Source organism: Pteropus vampyrus, unplaced genomic scaffold (assembly GCF_000151845.1).
Source record: "Pteropus vampyrus isolate Shadow unplaced genomic scaffold, Pvam_2.0 Scaffold903, whole genome shotgun sequence".
NCBI lineage: Eukaryota > Metazoa > Chordata > Mammalia > Chiroptera > Pteropodidae > Pteropus > Pteropus vampyrus.
Window position 1 is genome coordinate 96328 of NW_011889684.1, and position 22822 is coordinate 119149.

General features: G+C 53.0%; 1 protein-coding gene across 5 annotated transcripts in view; it reads right to left on the reverse strand.

Moving 5' to 3' along the window:
• PIGG (phosphatidylinositol glycan anchor biosynthesis class G) overlaps nt 1-21380 on the reverse strand; it is a 26125-nt gene extending 4745 nt beyond the window's left edge. The window contains exons 1-11 of one of the 5 annotated variants that reach the window (XM_023526455.1): nt 20763-20934; nt 19929-20134; nt 19433-19542; nt 14277-14486; nt 12835-13023; nt 11785-11926; nt 7870-8082; nt 4056-4273; nt 3450-3731; nt 2263-2720; nt 1232-1423 (exon numbers count right to left, since the gene is read on the reverse strand). In XM_023526455.1, the coding sequence (XP_023382223.1) occupies nt 1232-1423; nt 2263-2720; nt 3450-3731; nt 4056-4273; nt 7870-8082; nt 11785-11926; nt 12835-13023; nt 14277-14375 (1793 nt within the window). In that variant the 5' untranslated portion in view covers nt 14376-14486; nt 19433-19542; nt 19929-20134; nt 20763-20934. Of the gene's footprint in view, nt 1-1231; nt 1424-2262; nt 2721-3449; nt 3732-4055; nt 4274-7869; nt 8083-11784; nt 11927-12834; nt 13024-14276; nt 14487-18577; nt 19080-19432; nt 19543-19928; nt 20135-20762; nt 20935-20998 lie in introns of those variants that run through there. The other 4 variants (XM_011386080.2, XM_011386081.2, XM_023526454.1 and 1 more) reach the window with 4 other exon arrangements.
• Between the last annotated feature and the right edge of the window lie 1442 nt (nt 21381-22822).

The following is a 22822-nucleotide window of genomic DNA, read 5'->3' on the forward strand; positions in this document are numbered from 1 at the left end:
ATCGATCTGAGAGGAAATGAGAAATTCATCCACATATCATGCTTTGAGATTTAAACAAACCTGCATTGAACACCCTGAAATGGGATATCCAGCCTTGACATCTGCCCAGTCTCAAACACTGAAGTGACAATCCTTTGAGATGTCTGCACCCCATTGCTCACCCCATCTGACCTTCCTGTCCAGGTGAAGGCCCACCACCCTGCCGTCACCTCGGCTGGGCGCTTGGCATCACCTTGACGCCTCAGACCAAGTGGCAGGTTGTTCATGGGTGTGCCCTCGAGCCCCTTGGCCACCCACATGGCCTGGCACAGCCCTCAGCTTTCATCTTGACCTTATAAAAGAAGATATTTCTTTTTCTTTCTCTGATTGGGAAAGTGATACAAAAATGAGTGAAAAAGGAAGATCGAATCCACCTACGATCACGTCTTAAATATAATCACAACCGGTCACACATCTTAGCCTTTCACATAAACATGGAAAACTATGAGCGTTGTCAGCTCAGGTCATTCCACGGCTGCGCGGCCTACTGGCCCACACCTGTATGTGTTCTAAAAAAAACACTACTTCCTAAGTGCTCACTGGCCGCGAGACCCCAGCACACAGCTCTCGCGTAACTCAGAGGCTCGTCCCAGCACTGCTGGCTGATTCCCGTGTTTTTCAGAGAGCACGCCCGTCCCCAAGCTCAGGCCCCGTCTCCTGTTGCATTCTGGAGATCGGTTCTCTAACGGGACGCCTGAGCCAGAGGGTGGGACACACTCGAGGTTCCCCACGTGCTTTCTAATCTTCCGCAACGGCCTTTGCTCGCCTCACTCGACATCGCCATTAAAAACAGAAGCTGCCACCTGACAAGCAGAAGGCGTGTTCGTGATGGAGCGGCTCGCAGCTCCCGGCCCCACTGGAGCTCGGCGGAAACACGGGACCGGCCGGGTCTCGGCTTCATTTACCAGCTGCTGGGAAGCGCCCACTTGCTGTTGTCGCCCTCATCCCTTTTGGGGTCTGTGTTTTTAAAGAATCTCTTATTTTAAGAAATAAACCTCACACACCTACTCCCAAGTTATTTTTCTCTCTCCTACCAGAAAAAAAGAGAGTAACAGGATCAGTTCACTGAGACGCTCTGGTGGGTGTTGACGAAATCACAGACTCCAGTGTCCCAAGGACTGCATGGCATTTTTTAGGCCTTAAAACGTTAAACAGACCTAACAGGGTCTGTCAGGTCTGCCGGCACACTTACTTTGAAATGTCTTTGCTGCCTTGTCGCCATGGGAGCAGCACGTTTCCAAGGGCCGCCCGGTAGCAGTAGACGCCCAGCAGGCCGAGTGCCATCGCTATCTTCGAGGCCCGGGAACACCGCCGCTGGACCAGCGCAAAGAGCACGACGAGGGAAAGGGCGGCCAGGACGGAGAGCTCGGCTTTGTGATCGGAGCTGAAGCGAAATGGAAACGCCAAAAATCGCTCAGAAGCGCAGCCGGTGAGGTCACGGGTCCGCACCAAGTGGCTAAGGGCCGCGCTGAGTGTCCTTACGGGCTTTCCCGAAGCTCCCGAGTTACGAGGGGCGTGAGCATTTCCCTTTTATTTCCACTGGTCCCTCCTGTAAGACGGGAATGTGCCTCTTGCTGCCCTGAGCCGCCTTCCCGCTGGCCATTTCTACAGAAGCTCCTCGCAGCAGACGGTGACCCTGCCCGCCGCACTCTCGGGAAACCGCCTCGCTCTGCTCTGCTCTGTTCCCTCAGCTGTCTAAGTTGTCGCCGACACACGATCAAATGCATCGCACACCCGCACGCTGACCTTCCCTCTTCCAGCCGCTGCCCGTTACTTCCCTCCTCCCGCCTGCGACACCATGAGGTCCTCCAGCCACCCTGAGAAGCTTGGCGGTGGCTGAAGAGCCACCTGCATGACCGGCACAGAGGCCCGTCAGCTGGGACGGAGCCAAGGGGCAGAGCCCCCCAGGGCTCCGACACACACTCGCCCAGCCCTGTGCCGTCTGGCAGGAGGTGGCAAGTGGCAGAATTACCTTCTTGCTGCGGTCATCACTGAAGACTCGCAGGTCTTCAAACAACAGCAATTTTTTTTAGCAATAAAAACCCAAACGTATTAGGGTAGACTCAAATAAATATACTTTTCAACATCAATTCATGGGTCGTGGTATATTTTTCCATTACTTCAGATCTCAAAACCATCTCTATCCCAAATATGAAAAATAGGCCTAAATTCTGAGAGGAGCGTCTGCGTGGCCAGTCGGCTGAGGAAGGACAGGCCGCTCACCTGGTGAGCCAGTGGCCCAGGTCGGGGCGGTGGGCCCACTGCACGCCCGTCTGGTTCAGGGGCCGCAGCAGACGGCAGCAGGCGAGGATCAGCCACGGGCTCGCCAGCACCACCCACTTCTCATTGCCTGGGTGCGTGGCCAGGGAAGCGGGGCTCTCGTGTATTCCTCCAAGCTCTGCCCCGTCCCAAGCAGGCTTCCTGCCCTGCAGAGCTGCTGCTGCACAGTCACATCCGTCTGCTATGTATGGGTGGCACTGGGGCCCCCCATCGGGTCCCGGAAAGTAGTTTTTGTAGACTTGGTGACACAGAGCCAGACACAGGGTGTTGACAAGGAAGTACCAGGTCTGGTGCTCCTCCTCGATGAAGCTGCTGGCACCGAGACTCACGACATGGCCCATGGTCCCCAACAAGATAAGAAGCTCTAACTCTGACCACCCTGAGCCGGAACAAGCTGGACTCTGTAATAAGGAAGATGTGTTTGTAAAGGAAAAATCTGAAATCGCACGTACCTTAGCCGCATGGATCAAAAGCTCTTGCTCACGGAACACAACGTGCTGTGACACACGCCTGTGGCTCCTCACACCCAGTCTTCCTAGGGCGCGGCCACGGATGTTCAGACCCAGGCCCGCTCGGCAGTGCCGGAGCTCCGGGACCCAGCCCTCCATGGCCCTCGTCCTTCGGTCTTGGAGTCTGGGCCTTCAGCAGCTACAGCTCCTTGGCACCAAAGAACGCCGAGGACATTTTCCACCAAATTGGACCTCTAATTTCTCCATTAAGTTTTTTGAAATGACAAAGTTGGCATCACAGTACTGCCCTTGAAACATACTAACTTAAAGCATCTAAAACTAAACACGAGAACTCAGTGACTGTCGTCTGACAACGATGCGATGTATATCCTACTGCTCATGCGCAGCTAGTGCGCAACAGACAGACACCAGGCACGAGTCAGGCCCTAGAACACTGAATGGCCTCGGGAAACCTCTGCTCTCGCGGGGAGAAAGATGTGTTACGAACGGCATGTGACTTCCTCAGATACGGGCAGACACAGCAGGTGTCGCACAGCCCTTGTGCTGGGTCCCTCCAGCCCCGGGCACTGGCACCGACTGTGTGTGTCCCTCCCCATCGTCACCCTGCCACTGCAACCAGCCGATGAGCGAAGGTGTCGTGTCTGAGGGAACCAGCCTTACCTTCCTCAGAAGCTTTCCGTCCAGAAACATCTTGGTGAGAGCAGACGCGACCACGCAGAGCAGGGCAGAGATGAGCAGCATCACTGCGCCCGCCGTCAGCCACGAGAGGCTGCAGAAGTAACACGAACGCCCGGCCGAGGTGCACACCATGACGTGAAGGGCGAGGAGAACCAGGGACGTCAAGTAAAAGAGCAGGGAAAACACAGGCGACGACAAAGGAACGTCCAGCTCAGCCTTGTTGCTCAGCGCCTGTGGGATGCTGAGCAGGAGCAGGACAAGGACCTGGAACAGAGGACAGCAGCAGTGTCCACGACGGCCGGGCCCACCTCTTGACCTGCATCAACCGTTCGAGTGGCGGAAGCAGAAGAGAGCCCCATAAACACGATTTCTGATGAATCGCTGAGAATGGGCGCCCGCGGCCACGTGGGGCAGGGCCACTTGAGGCCTGACAGGACGCTGTGCGTACGGACACAGTGGAAGAGTTTAACAAGCGAGAAAACTCACAGCTTTCCATTTTCTGAAAATCTGTACTTTAAAACTGAAAGTTCTGGCTGAGTTACCAAATCAGTTTGATAGCCGTGCTGTGACCCACCACGAGCACTGTACCTCCAACACCACGACGGTCCCCACCGCCATCGAGTAGGCATCGTAGTGGGCCACCTGTCTGCTCAGGGACAGGCTCAGGGTCCTCAGGGCGTCCAAATACTGCCGCCGAACCTTGGTTCCCAGGCTGACAAGGACTTCCGAGTTACTGTCCTCCAAATACAGTCTGATCCAGTTCGCATGCAACCTTTCTGACACTTTAAACTGCTGAAATCCAGGCTCTAACAAGAAGAGGAAGAGACGACACGTACACATCAGACACGCACACGTCTGGCCTCAGGGGATGCGGGTCTCACGGCGTGTGGTAAAACCTGACGCCTGGCGCAGAGGAACCACGCCTGGGCGGTGTGATCTGGGAGGTGGGGTCGGCACCCGCCCCCCACCTCCCGCCCCAGCTTTACCCTGCCGCCTCCTCGTCTTCCTCCATCTTCTTCAATGTGCTTCTCCCCGCAGCACAGAAACCACTCAAGAATGCGTCATGTTAACGGGCCCCGATTTTACAAGTTTTCCAGCGCTCGCGCGCTGACGCCTTCTCCACCGCATCCACTCCCGGTGCAGCTGGCCCTCTTGCCTTCCACCAACAGCTCCCACCTTTGACCCGCTCCCGTAATCACAAGGCCTCTCTGGAAAGGCATGGCAGGCTCCAAGCCCCTCCTGCCACGACACTGAGCGGTGCCTTCAATGTGCCACACGGCCTAGAGGTTCCACCTCCGATGCAAAGTCAGGACTAGGGACAGCTTCCGGGAGACGAGCTGCCTCAGCTGCTGCTGGCTCCCCCTTTGGGAGGGCAGCAGTATGCTGCCCAAGGTCAAGGGGCTGCCTTCCCTCCTTTCAGAGCTGGACCAGACTTAACTTGTGCCTTGACTGGTCTGCGAAGTAAGAATTTCCTTTCTAGGGATCCCTGGTATTTAGCGCTCCTGACTCCCAGCAGAGCCCTTCCAAGGTGGCTGTGCCTTTCTGAGTGCCCAGTCCTGTCCGCCAGTGCTGTGCCCACCCCCCGCAGCCTGCCCCGATCACAGCCAGGACAGAACCCTCACCACCTGTCCTGCACGGCCCAGCACACCTGCTGTACAAGCCCTGAGCATGGGCCCAAGGAGTACAGATCCCCCATCGCTGCTGGTGCCGGCTCACCTGTACCATGTGCTGGATGCTGGCATGACTCAGTCCCTCACTCCTGTCCTCTCCCCATGACCGATGAGACAGGGACAATTATCATACCCATTCCAGAGAGCAGGCAACTCGGATGTCAGTTCACGGGATCTAAACTCGGGTAGTCTGGATCAAGGCCGGCACCCTTACTTGCTACACGCTACCACTCTGAGTCACAGACACGGGAGCTGCTATATCTACCCCCACCTCCCAGGGTCACAGAGACATAGGGGGTACCTGTGTGAACATCCAAACAAATATTTACTAATAGGCGCTGACTCAGTGCTACGTGCTACATGCTATGCATAGTTCCGGCTTGCTCCGGCTTGAGCGCCAGCGGGAGACTCACAGATGTGCGTAATCACAAACTGTGGAAAATGCCATGGAGGAAAAGAAAGGGAATAACGAGAGACTCTTGTAATGGAGAGGGGACCGACCTGACTGGGGTTGAGGGTAGGGGACAAGGAAGGGGGGACATTTAAGCTGAAAGGTGAAGGGTGCCCAGGAATTCACCAGGTGAACACAGGGGAAGGACATCCAGTCAGTGGGACTGGCAATAGTCCTGAGGGGGAAAGGCCTGTCCCACTTGAACCAATAGAAAGTCAGATGAGTGACGGCGAGTTGCGTCGCATTGGGCTGGACGTCACGAGGGCCTGGAAACGTACTGCAGTGTCAGACGCGTCTGCAGTTTGGTTTCGGGAAACGCGGTCACGGACGGTGCGGACTAAGGGTGTCTGGGAGGCGTAAGGCCCGTGAACGTGTTCTCAGTCCAGGGACCGGGCTGTGCTCTCATTTCACAGGCTCATTTCCGGCCACATCCTGCAGTTCTCAACACTCCCCACCTGGCTGCTCCTGAAATAAGCAAACCACCCCCGCTGTTCTGTGTTTTTGGTGTTTTTGCTGGAAAGACACACATTGCTAGTAACAACAAATTAGCGAAAGCTGCTGAGCTCCTAAGTTATTATTGAAAATAACTAAAATAAGTGTCATCTCTGGTCTGGCCTAAAATGTGCACTGTGACCGGGTCCCACCTTTGACAAAGTTGCTGCCCGGGGCCTCCCCACAGACTAAGAGCTGGTGCTCCCTAAGTCCACCTGCCACTTAGGATATCTGGGTCCCAACCGGTCCCTGCTGGCAGGGTTTGTCTTCCACCAGCAAATCATGGTCAGTTTACATCTCAATGCAAACTCAGGGGCTTCCCTCTACTAGGCAGTACTCCACTATTTCAGATAGGAAGCCTGTCAACATCCCATTAAGCGCTGCTTCAGACTGAGAGTTGACCTCCTCTAGATCCCCAGGCAAGTCCAGTCCCAGAGTCACATACCTCGCCCTTTATGTACCCAGATGGGTCAGAATACATAATTTCAAAGCACTGTTCTAGGGAGCTGCTCTGTCCTGTTCTGGATCATTCCCACCAGCAAAATAAACACACCCTAGTTTCTCCTAGATTAAAATCAAAATGCCCCACCTCAGACAACAGCCCACTCCCCGTTCCCACCAGAGCTGCCTTATCTGCTGCGTCCTGTCCCTCACCTGCACTCACCTCGGCGGCTCTGTCCTAGCGCTGCATGCGTGGTCTGTTCCCGACCAAGTCGCTGGAAACCACGCTTGCCAGATGGGTGGTTGATTCTCAAACGCCCAGTTTGTTTTACTGTGGGCAGCACTCAACACAGCTCCTCGCTCTCTCCTTCTTGAAGTTCCTTCTCTGCGTGGCTTCCTCAACACCAAGGCCCTCGCCTCGTGAGCACCCGCCATGGGACCTGCTGCTCCTACAGCTCCCCCACCCCGGCCACGATCGCTCCACTCTTTCACCCTTCACCGGTCAGCTGGAAACCCCAAGTTGCTTCTACGCCTCTGACTCGCTCATGCCTTGTGCACAGCGTGTGCCACCTTCAAAACGTACCCAGGATGTGCCTCCACTGCCACTGCCTGGGCTCCCACCTACACCCTCACTGAGGCTCCGCAGCAGCCCCCACCTTTCCTGCAGCGCCAGGCAGGACCCTCTGCACAGCCCGAGAGCCTTGGAAGATGCAAGTGGAAGATGCAGGCTCTGCAGGGAAGCCCGCAGGAGTTTCCCACCCACCTCGGAATGGCTGGGACCCCTGGTCCAGCCCAGTGTCCCAGAGGCCCTTGTATCCCTCTGACCTCATGTCCTCTGCCTTCCTCAGAGTTCGCTATGCTCCAGCCCCTCTGGCTCCTGGCCAGTCCTTGAATGTGTGGGCACGTCCCCCACACAGGACCCTGCACCTGCCACCATGCTCCCTCCCAGGCTCAAAGGCCAAGCCAGCCTGACGGCCCTCGCCCCCTGCGCTCTCCACCCCCTGCCCAGTTCACCTTTCCCTAAGGCACCTGTCACCATCTGACATTGACCACCACTTCCCTTTCTCTCCCCACCTTTGAAGGTAATAAGCTCCCTGAGGCAGAGCCCTCATACTGCTCTGTTTCCAATGCTTTAAAAAGCCAAATAGGAACTTACAAAAAGAAGTCCACATCTGTGGAATGAATAAATTAAGGAAAGAGCTCGATCTGACTCTAGCACTTGTGGGTGTTGCCAGCGGGTGGTAGCCGGGGTCTCGGAAGACAGTGACACAATTCCACGCACGCAGAGACAGACGACGACGGCCGGCAGACACAGTCTGATGACGTCGGCAACTACTGATGGACTCACCTTTCTTAAATGACGGTACGTTCTCCTGCAACAATCTGCTAAGCTGTACTGCATTTAAATGTAAAAATCTCAGCTGCTCTCTCATCGCCTTTCCTTCTACGATGGGGAATAAAAGACTGCCCACGCTGTGCTTTGGGATCGGCAGACCGAGCCCCACCGCCAGAGTTGCAGCCAAGTCCGTCTGCTGAACATGCTTTGGATATCTGATGTCACCTAGGAAAAAAAACAGTTTAAGTGACAGGCCCTAGACCGTCCATGATATTAGTCATTCTCAAATCTGACCTATAACTGGCCTTGAACACTACCTCTGCAAAAGGGCCCCAATATAATGAGAGCAGACTGTGGAGCACGCTTATTATAAATTGTCAAAACTAAGAGAGCCATCAGCTGGCAATGAGTGGAGCCTAACAGCTGGGTGTGACAGCAACGGAGGTAACAGCTTAGTAGAGACGTCAAAGAAAAGGACAGCACCACTCGGAATGCTGTCATCCCAATGTGGCTGTGCCCTCACAGGAGTGGCGGCCGAGACTGCTCACTGCAGTGGAAAGACGTCACGGAAATGGTACAGCCAAGTCACGCAACAAATAAACGAGCAAACGACAAAGACGACAGGCCTGGAGGTGAGGGAATCAGTATCCAGAGTTGCTGGATACAATTATTATTTAAGATGTTCAGCTTTTATCAAAAACTATGAGCAATTACGCAAAGAAACAAGAAAGTACAACCCAAACAGAAAAATAGCAGGTAGCAGAACCTTCCTGTGATAGGCCTGGCCATCAGAGCGACAGACCCAGTCTCTCGAGCAGCTGTCATGAACACATTCAAAGACCTACAGGGAACTATGCATGAACAGGTGAAGGGAAGCATGACGATGAGGTCTCATCAGAGAACATCAATAAAGAGACAGAAATTACAAAAAAAGAGCCAGGTAGAAACTGAAGTTGAACAAAAAAAGGACTGAAATGAAAAACTCAATATAGTAGCTCAGGAGCAGATTTCAAAATAGCAGAATAATCCAATTTAAGGACAGGTTGATAAAAATTATGCAATATGAAAAAACAAAAGATTTCTCAGATTTGATGAAAAACTTGAATCTACACATCCAAGAAGCTAAATAAACTCCAAGCTGGATAAACACAAAACACATGGACGCGTCATAATAAAAACCCTGAGAGACAAAGACAGATGGGAGCCCCAGTTAGACGAGCAGCTGATGCCTCACGACAGGCCACGGAGGCCATAAGGCGGGGGACAGCACAGCCGAGGTGCTGGGAGAAAAACGGACACTCGCCCAGGAATCTTATATCCAGCAAAACTATCTTTCAAAAATGAAAGGGTTAAAAAAGATTAAAAAACGAAAAGACAATCTGTTGCTAGCAAGCCTGCCTTACAAAAAATGCTAAAGTAAGTTCTTCAGGTTGAAAGCAAGTGACTCCAGATGGTAATTTGGATCCATTAAAAAGAAGGCAAAGCGCATTATTTAAGGAAGTTATACGATGACAAAAGACAGCATAAGACATAGTTCTCTTAACTGTTATAAAAAGCAATTACAGTCGACCCATGAATGTGGGGGCTTAAGGAACCGACCACCTGAGCAAAGATTTGGGCTCAACGACAGTAGGTCCTCAGCTAACGTGAATCCCCAGCCGTGATCGGAACGCACTTGGCCCCAAACAAGGTGGGTCTGAACTGTGAGGGAGGCCCACTGAACTAAAGATGTTTAAAACCTGCTCACTCCGCACAAACCCTCGCTGCTCAGTGGGCCGACTGTATGCAAAACGACATATACGTAATTGTACTGTCAGCGTATGCCATGAAGAAATGTTATGCGTTTGATGGGAACAGCACAGAGGAGGCGTGAGGCAAAGCTGTACCGAGGGAAAAAATGACACCCTATGAAAACATGTGTCTACACAGAAACTTCTTCACCAACGTTCACGGCAACATTATTCCTAATGGCGAAACCGTGGAAACAAATACCCATCAATCGACGAATGGGTAAATGTGCCTGGTGCGTCCACACAACTACCACTCGGCTACAGAGAGGGACGAAGACCTGGTCCTCGCTACAGTGTGGGTGGACCTTGAAGTCAGTCGCTGAAGACCACGTATTGCAGGGTTCCACTTCTATGACATGTCCTGAAGATGCGAATCTCACAGAGACAGAAAGATGAGTCGCTGTGGACAGCTGCGTGGTGGGTGCGGGGTTACGGGGCGGGGGAATGTGGCCGGTGCCCACTGAAAAGCAATGCAATCTTCCTGATGATGGCGCCCCAGCTCTGAAGGGACTAGCAGTTCAGTCCTGGCTCATAAAGTAAGCAGAATGAGGTCACAGAATAGAACTATTCTTCAAACACTCAAATTGAAAAACAAACAAAAAACCCAGAGCACACCGCTGGCCCTGAGGGCAGTCTGCGAGCACAGCGCCCCGGCCCTTCCTGGCCTCGGAGATGCAGTCGGGCCTCCCGGGAAGAGAGGGCTGAGGACCCACCTCAGAGACGAAGCACCCACGCCTGAGTGAAATAACCTTAACCTTCTGACATGAAGAAAGCCAGCTTAGCCAAGTCTTTCCTTCCGCACGGGAAAAGCTCCCGGAGGGAGAAAGCTGTCACACCGCCCGGCTCGCGCCTGGTCCCGGCAGGTGCTCAGTGCGCCTCTGCTGGGCAGTGGACAGTGGAAGGGACGGCTGCTCCCGGTGGAGACTCTCGCTTGGCTTGGGGAGCCGCACAGACCTGCTCTGGGGTGCATGGGGCAACGGGTGGGGCCGGTGTTCTGGTGGGTGCTGTGCACACTCACTGGAAGGCAGGCGCCGGCGGGTCAGCTCACAAGAGGCCAAACCCACATGTCAGGAGGCCAGAGGCTGAGAGGGAAGAGCTGGGGAGGGCTGAGGCCAGGGCACATTAGTAATGGGGAACGTGGCTCCAGAGCTTGGCAAGAAGCCTCACATAAGGCTCTTACTGTGCCCCAAGTCTGGCTCCTGAAAGGCCTTCTAGACGAGAGGCTGGGATGTGCTGGAAGGTGGGGGCCAGGGAGAAGGAAGATTATGGACTTGCTGAACCCCGTGGATGGTGCCATGTGTAGATAGAAACAACAAGGGCAGACTGGACGAGAAGTCGTGTCTGCTCCATCTGTGGAATCTCTGTGAGAGTCGCATCTGCTCCAGGTGGACAGGCAGCTAAGTGATAGTCTGGACGCTGAGAAAGAGGAGAGAGCTGAAGGGGTCAACTTGAGAGGTGTGAGCTTGTCCACAGCACTGAAAACCATGGACGTGAACAAGATGATGTCAGGAGTGAGTGCAGGAGACAGGCCAGCAACGTGAGAAGTAGGAAGAAACCGGAGAAATGGGAGGTCCCAGAACGAGAGCTAGCAGTGCCGGATGACACCGGGATCATGTGGAGGGAGCCACAGAGCGTCCCACTATGAAATGGCCGGCGAGGGTCCACAGTGAGGAGGCAAAGGCCAGGCTCAAGTGTGGGGAGAGGCAGGCCGCAAGGGTCAGAGGGGCCGTGTATGTCTTGCGGGGAGAGCTGGGGTGTGCCAACCAGGACAGACGAGTCCTCTGTTAATCCCGCTCTGACTAGTCCTATGACTGCTCATTGCTACTTAATATATAATTTCAAATAATGGATCTTTTTAAAAAAGTTTAAGTATTTACAATTCTTCCAGTTCATACCTGCAGTTCTAGGCAGTGACATTCATACAGCGACATTCTCACGAAGAATAGCTGTATTTTAAGAATCAGGGCCAGAAGCCTAAACTCGTCTCCCGACTGCTCCTGGCCCCATTACTTTTCGTTTGCACATTGCTCAGGATATTTCAAAAGTAGCTTTCAAAAACGGTTTTTAAAATTACAACCGGATGACAGAAAACAAATGAAATGTAGTTCCAACATGTTAAACAGCCCGACATTCTCACCAGGTTTCCTTTCAAACGCAGAACTGATGAAGACCAGAGGGGTGTTCACTTCCTCCGTGGAGGAGGCTCCATGACCTCCCGTTTCAGACATGCCGTGATCAGCGCAAAGAACCAGCAAATTGGGCAAAAGAGTCTCCCTTTCCTGGAAGGCAAAGGAGAAATATTTCAACCACATTGAAACTGAGAGCACACGACCTTGTTACGCTTTGCTTTAGCTTTATTTTAGCTTTATTTTGTAAACAGTAGTTCTTTCTAAATGAGTTAGTTTCTTTTTAAATCTATGAGCTTGTAGTCAGATCAAAGGGTCAAGGTCAAATAATGTCATATATAAAACAAACAATCTCATGGAGGTCGCACAACACAGGAGGCTCATGCTTAAGGCTCTCAGGGCAGAAGATATGGTTCAGTTCCATCTATGACAGCATGGGATAGTTGAGGGGCTGACATCGTTCGTCAGCCCCTCAACTATCAAATGCAGCCGCCTCTCTGCAACTGGGGCTCCGATCAATGGGCTTTGCTGGCCTCACATGTGCCTGGCAGGCTCTGCCTGGCCCTTGTTCTTCACCTGGCAACGGCACACCTGCCTCCCCCCGCCCCCAAGTGTCTGCTCACACCTCATGTGGCTACTCGAACCATGTTGGTTAAAGTTATAGCCACTCTCTCTGACGCTGCTCCCCACTCCTGGCCGACTTTTTCCTCTGGCACCAATCACTGTCAAGAATACTCTGTATTCATTTACTATGCTTCTTGTTTGCCCTCCTGGCTAGAGCATAAGCCCCACCGGTACCTGGACAGGAATGGCAAGAGAGAAGGCACTCAGGAACCATGAGCTGGAGGATGGGTGATGGTAGAGACACTCGCAGCCGCTATGCTACAGGGCTGCTGGGAGACCGAGGCAGCGCAGGACGTCGTAACGTGCCCAGCGTGCGCACACACTGTTTGAGTGCTGCCTGAGCAGCGGTGGGTGCACGTTCTCGCAGGGCAACCTGAGTTCCCGTCGGCGGCTTTGTTTCTAGGACGCGGTGGCAATGTGGCATGCTAGCACCTCACCTCCGCCAACAGCGCGGTGTGGATCTTCACCAGGACGCCGTCCATCTCGCTGAGCTTGCGCCCGATCAGGGGGCTGCGAGGCCCAGAAGTGTGGCCGATGTGGTCCAGCCCGAGGTAGTGGAGGATCAACACGTCCCAGTCCCCTCTTTTCAGTACTTTGTCCAAATGCCTCGTCACATTGTCATCCACCTTCAAAGGGGGAAAAGTCCACGTGAACAGCTCTAACTCCCCTTGATCTTCACCCCCCCAGGAAAAAATGATATGCTTGTTACAAATTACAGGGATTTATTTTAGGTAACAGGACTCGTGGGAGCTTGAAAAAAAAAAAAACAAGAAAAAACTGTCATGAAAAATTCAGCAAACATTAGCATTGGATCAAGCTGACATCGGTTTCTTTATGTCTCCAGCTTACAGACAGAACGTATCATACAGATAGATAATTTAAATGAACAAGCTTTGTTCTGACAAAAAATCGTGCGGGCTCACTGCTGGGGCTCAACTGGGCAAATGACTGAGTTCGACAGGTGCTAAGTTGTTACAAAGTACCTAAGGGCCAAAGGCAGTTAGCTAAGACAGAACAGGACCCAGAGTTCAGGGGACCCTGCATCTACTTGTGTCCGGTGCGGCTGTTCTGGGAGGGAAGACACGCAGCGCTCGGCGGTCAGAAGTCGAGCAACCCCCAACATAGCCGCTGGCCTGCTCAGCCCTACCCGCTGAGCCCCGCTCCCTCCCACAGAAAATCTCTGACAATGACAAGTGTTCCTGAGTGACGGTATTCAGGATGGGGGCCCCAGCTGGACAGTAGCCACTGTGTCTGCACAGGCCAGCGCAGGAGAGGGCACCAACGTAAGTGGACTACAGGTGCTTCGCCAGGCCCAGAAAACGGAGGGGTGCAAGGCCAACACCAAGCACGTGTGACACTGCTCCATGGGCCCCCCTATAACTATGGCTCTAATGACACTCTTCCCTCGTTGGGGCCGATGCTCCTCAGGACCAAGCTCCACCCAGCTCACCGGCTGCCCTCAAACCTCCCCAGTGCAGATGCTGTCCCGCTCAGAGAAGAACCAGCGGCCTCGAGGATCCAGGCAGCACACGGAGCCCTGGGCTCTGCCTCCTCATCCTGTCCACATGGGAAGTCCCCGCTCCCCTGTCAAAATTGGTTCACATGGCTCTGTGCTGGGAAGCCCTTCCTGACCCTTCGGGCCCCACCTATAGTGCTCGGCTGCTCCAGGCCTGGGGCTCGAGAGAATTTCCTCACACCTGTGTCAGGACTCACACCCCAGGTTGTAAGTGATTACGTGAATGGACAAGGTCTACGGTGTCTCCACATTACTCCCGGCACATAAACAAACGCCCCACGCGAAACGCCGCAGCCTCCCACTAACTGAATGCGCCAGGTCCTGCACTCGCTCCCGTGCTCTGCGTTTATTGGGAAAACTGACCTCTGTATAATCTGACACAAAAAATGAAGTTGTTCCGTCATATTCCACAAAATGCTTCGGGAACAGTTTCACCCACGTGTCATCTCCGTAAAAGATCATTCTTTTCCCAGCCGCTTTTGCCTGTGTGATCACGTTGTCTTCCAGCAGTGCGGGAGAATTGAGGTTCCTGATGACATCGACGAAGCCAGGGAGGCTCCCTGTCACCAACGCCTGTGGGAGTAAACATTCACAGATTAGACTACAGGGTCCAAAGGGTAGCATGGGAAGGGTGCTGGAAATCATGTCACAGATGCAAGACACAAGCCTTAAGTGAGAGCACCCCAAGAATGGAGGCTGGGTCAGGGTCAGGACGAAGAGGGAAAACTTCACCCCGATTCTGGGCAAAGCCAGAAAACTTAGTAGTGAAGACCTGACCCTATTCCCCCCAAGGAAAGGTAAGGAGGCGGCCGTGGTGTCTCTGGGTAACTGCGGATTATGAGGCTTGAAGCGAATGGCCAAGTGTGGCGCGTGCGGAGAACCCACGGTCTGGGTCTCACCTGAGCTTCCAAATGCTCCAAGTGACCAGCAAACTCCACCTGCTCCTCTTACAACCCAGAGACTCCAACGCCCACACCCGAGTGGAAGGGCAGCTTCTTGCCCACCTGGGGAGGAAGGCGGACTCTGAGCGCCTTCGCATGAATTCACACAGTGCCATGGCCCGGGACACCGGGGGGACCCCAAGGCGACACTGTACCTGCTGGGAGGAGGGTGTGGGGGTGACATTCCTCACACCTTTCTGACCTAGGATTGAGTCAAAAACCTCCCGCATTTCAGCAGACTCTAAGAGGCCACACAATGGCTCATGTTTCTGTGACCTGGGTTTTCCAACAGCCCACACACTAGTGTCCATGAACCTGCGCAATGGAAATGGGCAGGAATCTGCACCACACCAAAGGTGTGACGATTCTGTCAAGACTTCTTTAACAGCAAATAACTGCAAATGTGAATTAAGGGGACCTCTGGAATGTGAGTGAGGAGCTCAACAAATCCTCCCCACAAGATCAACAATAAAACCGGATAAAACTGTCAGAAACAACCTTTTCAGGATTCTGAAAAGTCATCAAAGACGTACAACAAATCTAGAGGTTCTTATTCCAGACAAACTGCTAAACCCTGGCTGTGAGCGCCGGCGCCACTGTGACTGGGCTGTCCGCCACTTTCCTGCTCTGGGAAGCAAAGGCCATGAGGACCAGGAGGGCCACCTGATTGGGAACTCCACGGAAAAGTGCCATGCCAAGGATGTGAGACCAACAGGAAGGCAGACACCACAGGTGCCTGAGGCTTCATTGCTCGTTGTGGTAAGAGACCACCCCCAATTTAAAAGGGGGATCTGGAGAATGGGGCAGGTGCAGCCGACCTCTCTAAGCCCCACTTGTTCGTGAGGTCTTGAGGGCTGCGTGCACACATGGGGCTGAATGCACACTCAGGAGAGACCAGACAGCACCTAGGTAACTGTCCCTCCAGGATGAGCAGGATGCTCTGCTCAAACAGAAAGCGAGAGTCAGGGCAGACTAATAAACTCCCAGACAGGGAGTGTGTGGCCCAACTCACATGTGCACCTGCAGAGAGTGAAATCTGGCCCCGCCAAGCCAGGCTGACCCTTAGGGAAACCAGCTAAAAAAAAAAAAAAAAAAAAAAAAAAGAATTAAGCAAACAACTTAGCAGAGACATCAGTTACTGCACACACAGCGGGAGCCAAACTCCCAGAATAAGTCTGGCAAGTCACTACACAAACACACTAATAGCGACAACAGTCACCACCCCGGGGTGGGGATCAGACTCTCCGGGGGAAGGTGGGGCGGCATGGATATACACCTTTGCTACACCTCATCGAACTGTGCACGTAAAAATGTGCCGTACTGCATAAAAATTCTATCTCAATAAAGTTATTTTTAAAATGTGAGCCTCTCTCTTTCCTCCAAATTCTACCCTAGAGAAAATTAGCTGCTTTTCGTGAGTACCTTTTCTACTTTTGCACATATGTGTACAACCACAAATAGACAAAGATCCACTTTTTACCAAAAGAGTAACAAACTATATCAACAGCTCTACAACTTGCTTTTCTTTTCTAATTAATAACAGATCATGGACCTCTTTCTCCAGAAAACACCTACTTCAATTTTTTAAACAGCTATCAAGTGCTCTGGTGTTTGGAGCGCTTGATATATTTAACCAAGACTGTCTTAATGGGTGTCAATTTTAAAGGTTTCAATGGAAGTGCCATTTGAGCTGAGACCTGAAGATTGAAGTGCTGTCCAGGTGAGATGAGGTGGGGCTTTCTAGGTGGAAATGTAGTAAACTGCCAAGGCTCCAAGGCGGGAGGAGGGCAGTGCACTCAGGGGCCCGAGCCACGTGTGACCGTGTGAACGAGGCGCAGTGAGACGGAAAGCAGCTCGGATGAGGGTGGGAGCGTAAACGGGGCCAGGAGTACACAGCCCTGGAGCCTGGGTTACCAGGAAGAGCGCAGGCCACGGCGGGTATTAAGAGCAGAGAGCTCACTGGTGCTAGGACACGATCTGGGCAAGAGAGGTGCTGGGGGCCACAGCAGACCGGACTAGGGGGGTGGCTGTGGAGGTGCTAGCTCAATCCGGTCACAGTCATACCTACGGTATTAAGACACCTGCTCACCTCATTTCATGTGAAGGAGCAGGTTACCATCGACCTTCAAATTTTCACAACGTGCTAGACAAAAACTGGCCTTACACATCGTTCACCTTGCTATGACTGCTAGTGAAGAATCTTCTCATCTTTACCGGCCGTTCAATTTCTTCCTTGGTGGGTTTCTTCATATCCTTGTCCAGTTGCCACTGGCCTTCTGTCCTCGACTGGATCCTCTTTGCATATCATGGGCTTAACATCTTGTTTTTTATGTCAACTGTAAATAATTTTTCCAGTTCACCGTCTGTCAGCTGACTATGTTTATAATGTCTTCTGCCACATAAAGGTTTTCTGTTGTCATGTAGCTGAATCTGTCCATCCATTCTCCTGGGGCTTTTCCAAGGCACTCCCCTCCTTCTCACACTGGCTTGCGTTCCTACTGACATTTTGAAGTAGGGCAGAAACAACATGGCATCCCCTTCACCCGAGGGAGCATGCAGGCAGCAAGTGGGTTTTAGCTGGGAGCCCTAGGAAGTCTAAGTGGGAGCTCAAGTCTATCAGCTCGTTGGAGGCTCCTCACAGTTGCTATGGCCTGGGGAACGGGGTTTCTTTTGCATTTGGAGACTAAGGAAGGCTCTGCGAAGACTCCTGAGAAGGCTGCGACTTGCTGGCCCTGTCCTGTGGTGCTGCTCTACAACACGGTGTGACCAACAGAGACTTTGGAACCAAACACACCCTAATGCTCCAGTTTCTGATTCCAGTTCGATGTTACCATTTGAAGCCTGCTTCCTCTTCGGGAAAATGGATAAGACAGTGGCGCCTATCTCACGGAGCGCAGCTCGCATGGCCACCGTGGCAGTGCATGCAGTAACGCCTGCAGTATGCGCTCACGGCAGCAGGGGTCAGTACCTGCTGCTTACTGTGACTACAAATTTCCTAAAGAGGAGAAAGGCACTCAAAAGCTAGTTACATAACTTTATAAAGAAGCTAATGCAGGCCCCTAACGTGTAAGTGCTACTAGGGACAATAGTCTTCAGACATTAGGATCAGCGTTTCATGGAAACTGTATCGACACCTCAAGGGGACCAAGCCCGTGCCCTCACTATAAGAGTGGCGGGGGACACGTTCCTTAGCCGACACCACTGGACCCTGCCCAACCCTCACTACAGCACGTTTCTCCTGATGGGGAATGAGGAGCAAGAGCCTGCAAAAGACTGAAAATGAAACTAAATGGAAAAAAACACTGGTTTGTGACTTGAAACAAACGGGCTGGAGATGGGGATCCCTGAGAAGCACACTGGCCGATGTGCAGGGCTGAGCAGAAGCTGGGCGCGTGCGCACGTTTCCTTACAAATCTGCCCAGACTCCTGATCGCACTTGTCTCACCAGAACGAAGAAGAAATGGGCCCCGTCCACACTTCTGAAGGAGCAGATGGAGCAGACAGACACTGTGCCTCCTAGAGTTCAGGAGCTGATGCCTTCATTCTGGCTTTCACGGGAGTGGGCTCAGCAGAGTGACCAGTCCCGAGAGGCTGTCTCTGAGCACTCTGACTAGAGGCACCCCGCTCCACTCCCATCACTCCCTGTCACGTTTTCCTCCATTATTTCTTCTACTGCATGTATCACTCTCTGAAACTATCTTGATTACTTATTTGTAAACTTACATATTTTCTGTCCCCTCGATAAGAAAGTGATCTCCGGGAGGACAGGACAGTTGCTCTCTGGTTCTTCACTGAATCCCTCTTAACTAGTATGGTGTGTGGTACATAGCAGATGCTAAATAAACACTGCTGAATGAAGGACACGCCACGTCCAGAAGTGGCAGAGTGGGAAACTCAAAAACAAAAAACGAAAAAAAAACAGTCGATGAAAAGTGTGGCATCGATCCCTTCAATCCCCATTTTGTTCATCCAGTAAACATTTACTGAGCACCTACTAAATGCTGCCTCCTAGCTTTAAATCAAGAAGTGGCTCCTTTTCATTAAATAGTGAGGTGTCACATGGTCAGCCGTAGACTAAGGCTCGGACAGAGACTTTTACATGATGTGAGCGTGTAATCTATTCACACATTTTTAAGCTCCTCTGTCCCTTTCTGCACTCACCCCTACACTCGTCTTTCCGGTCTCAACTTGACTTTAACTCCCTTGGACAGGCTTTTTGACCCTCCTACCCAACTCCGCCCACCCCACCCCACCCCCGGAATCCAAATTGAGCCCTCCAACCGGCACTGAGCATCACACCCTGTTCTTTCTCATTACGTATTAATCGCACTTTATAACTGCACATTTATTCGCATGTTCATTTGTTTAATGGCTATTCCTCTCCTTAGAGACTAAGAGCTCCACGAAGGCAGAGACACTACTTTCCCTCGACTGTACATCCATTACAACATTAGCACAGAGTAGTGTTTCAATAAATAGTTTGAGCCGGTCAATACAGCTTTACTCTGTTCTTCATCTGTAGTTCCTGGGTAAAGCACTATGCACTTCAAAGCCACTCTCGCTAGGCTGAACACCTACCTGAAGGGGGTTTCCGTAGTAGAAACAGTGAGAATTGTTGAGGCCAGATCTTGCTGGTTTGGTTACTGTGTATGCTACAGGGCTGAACAAGTCTGAGTTTCCTTCCTCATCTATAAAGTCAAGAGATTGAACTAGATAACCCTTCGGGCTCCTTCCAGGACTGAAACAGACTACTGACAATTAAAGACAAGAACAAGTTAGCAAGGAGGATGGTCTCTCTGAGACGAGGCTGGCCTGCATGATCTGGCTCTAAAGCCTTTACGCGCTCCTAGGAAGCATGCGCTTTGGCTACTTAAAAGGGGGCACGAATCAGGGTGTTAGCTCCACCGTACTTGTGAAGCATCTTCAGCATTCTATTGCCCCAGCCAGGCTGACAGCACCAAACTAATTACCACTTAGTTAAAATTTAGACTCCAAGTAAAAGACTACAGAGAGCCCTTCTAAACCCCCGAAAAGCCAAACCATGATTTGTAAACTTTTACATCAAACTCTTTACCTTGATTCGAGGCATAGTAACTGTAGGTGGCTTTGCTTCAGCCACAAAACTGTGAGATGCTCCTTTTTCCACGAGGTAAGTTGTATAGGGCATAAATTTCACACCCTTTGACCCAAACACGAAATCATCTCTCAAGGCATCTATCAGCACAATAACAACTTTACTGAAGAGAGGTGGTGGGAGTTTGGTCCAGTTGGAACTGGCTCCTAAAAGTGTTTGAAAGAAGAAAGGACATTAAATTTTAAACTTTATTTAGCATTCAGGCACCTTATAATCTACTTTCTACATACTTCTCCAGCACGTAGACTGTTATATCTACATATATAGACCTGAAGAGAAAGGCGGGTCCTTGCTAGATGCTGCTGCTGGTGGTGGTGGTGGGGGGGGGAGGGCATTGAGCAAGCTCAGCGAGCCCCAGTATTAATTGCCCTTAGCATGGTGAGAAGTACTGGGACAGGGGAGTCCCTTCACGAGGGTCCTCGAAGTAAACACATTACTTTGCTTAATGGAGGAGTGAGCAATTTACAGTGTGTTTACATGGTCGGTGACTGGTATTGTATGGACCTTGTCCAAAACTGGAGTACCCTTACGTAGTACAGGTAGATGAGAACTAGGAAGGGGTCTATGGAGTGTTAACTACTGGTAAAAAAGGGGTCTTGGAGGAATGTCATAGGGAAAAAAATGCTAAAGGTCGGCAGGAACCTTTGCTGTGACTCATTGAATAAAAAGGATGTCAGGAGCAGGGAATGGCTCAAAGTCTACTCAGGGAAGGAATTGGGGGTGTCATTGGATAAGCTGAGTTGGAGAAGCGAGGTCCAGGTGTGGAGAGCTTACTTTTCGGTGACCAGGGAGGAGGGTCGAAGTAGGGCTTACAGGGGTGGTTGCCACAGACTTGTAGGATACTGAAGAGGAGGCTGGAGCGGTCAGAGGGGGGGACCTGGGGGTGGGGACCAGAATGGAAGAGAGCAACCGGGAGCCCCGGGAAGAAGTCCAAGAGGCGGGGCTCAAAAGGAGGTTCCTCCGGGCAAAACTGGGCCCGCAGAGCGGAGACGCCGGGAAGGTGTTCGTACCCGCCGAGGGTTCAGGCGCTGGGGGCTCTGCTTGGTGCTCGGTCCCGGAAGAGGAACGAACGGGAACCGGAAAGAATCCTCGAAGGAATAGTGCGACCCCGAGCACTTCGATTACTACGCAGCACGCAGCGAAGGTCCCGGAGCCCAGCCGCATCGTGCCCACCCGCCGGGCGGGAATCCCGGCTCCCTGGCTCCAGTCGGACACTCGCCCAGCAGCAGCTGCTTCCGGCTCTAGGGAAGAGCCTAGAGCAAGCGCTACCTGGCGGATCTGACAGGTGCCAATCCCATGAGTCTCACGTCAGGCGGCGCACCAGAAATACGCCAAACGAGCGAGCGTTTCCGGGGGCCCAGCGGCCCTGACTGCTGACGCTTGTTAACGTGCGTACGGCGCGCCGTCCCGCGAATCCCCGCCCACCGAGCGCCTCCGCGAACGCACGCCCGCTCCTCTCCCATGAGGCCCCGCCCACTGCGCGCCGCCGCGAACTCACGCCCCGCTCCTCTCCCCCGTGAGGCCCCGCCCACTGCGCGCCGCCGAGAACGCACGCTCCGTCTCCCCGGCCCGTGAGGCCCCGCCCACTGCGCGCCTCCGCAAACGCACGCCCCGCTCCTCCGCCGTGAGGCCCCGCCCACTGCGCGCCTCCGCGAACGCACGCTCCGTCCCCCGGCCCGTGAGGTCCCGCCCACGGCGAAGCGTGAAGTGTTGCCTGCGTTCCGCAGGGTTGGGCTACGACGTCTCCCCGTCAGGGTGAGCCGTGTGAGGTAAAGGTTGGAAAAGTGAGGCGTAAACGTGAGGAGAGACGCAGAGGGTGCCGGGAAGCTCGCGTGGGCGCCCGGGGAGGGCCGGGTGTGGACAGCGGAACGTGAACGGCGCGGGACCGGTCACCGCACACCGGAACCTCGCGGTCTTCGCCAGGCCTCTGAGGCCAAGCAGATCCCGGTAGGGCAAGGGCCTCCTGCCTGCGCCCCTCGCAGTCCGCGTGGGAGTGGACCTGGCTGTTCCTAGAAGCACTTGGCTTTCTAGTCATTTCGAACACACAGGAAACCTGCAGAAGCAGCACAATGAAAGGTGCTTGCTATTCCGTCAGCGGGTGCACAGCTGCCCGCGCTGGCCGCGTGTGCCACCTCACGCGAGTGCTGTAGGACGTTGCGCCCCGGACCGGGACACTTTCACAGACCAGAGGCAAAGCCCCAAATGATATCGACGCGGGCTCTGCATCGTGAGCCAGTCCTCAGGTCCATCTCTCCTGTCGCACCTGCTGCAGCTGTGCGAAGTAGCCTCCTCCCCTCAGGCCCAGGGTTCCCGGGGCTGTCCCTAACCCTGCCTTCACACATCGATGGCTATAAAGGGCACAGATGACACCCGCCCAGGTCTGCCTAATGCCTCCTGTTCACACTCAGGTCCTTCACTTCCAGCAGGAACACCCTGGGCTGGTGCTGTGATTTCCCCTGTGGCTCCCTCCCCCACACGGCTCCCACGGGACCCCACCACAAACTCTTCATGTGACACCCATGTGACTCCACGTGACCTTCAAGCAACCCTGTGTGATTCTTATGTGACTACCATGATCCCACATAACTCCCAGGTGACCCCCACATGTCCCCTGTATGACCCCCGGTGACATCTAGGTGACCTTCCACACGAACCCACATTGTAATAGCCCGCTGAAATATGAAAGGGTTAAAGAATAATTAAAACCTGAAACTGGACAAAGGAAGTCCATAACTTAGGCCTAGTTTCTGGAACCCCTAACCACATTCTGTTAATCATGAAACTTGTAACAATGAGCTCATACGCTAACTGCCAATTTTAGCCTGTGTAACCCT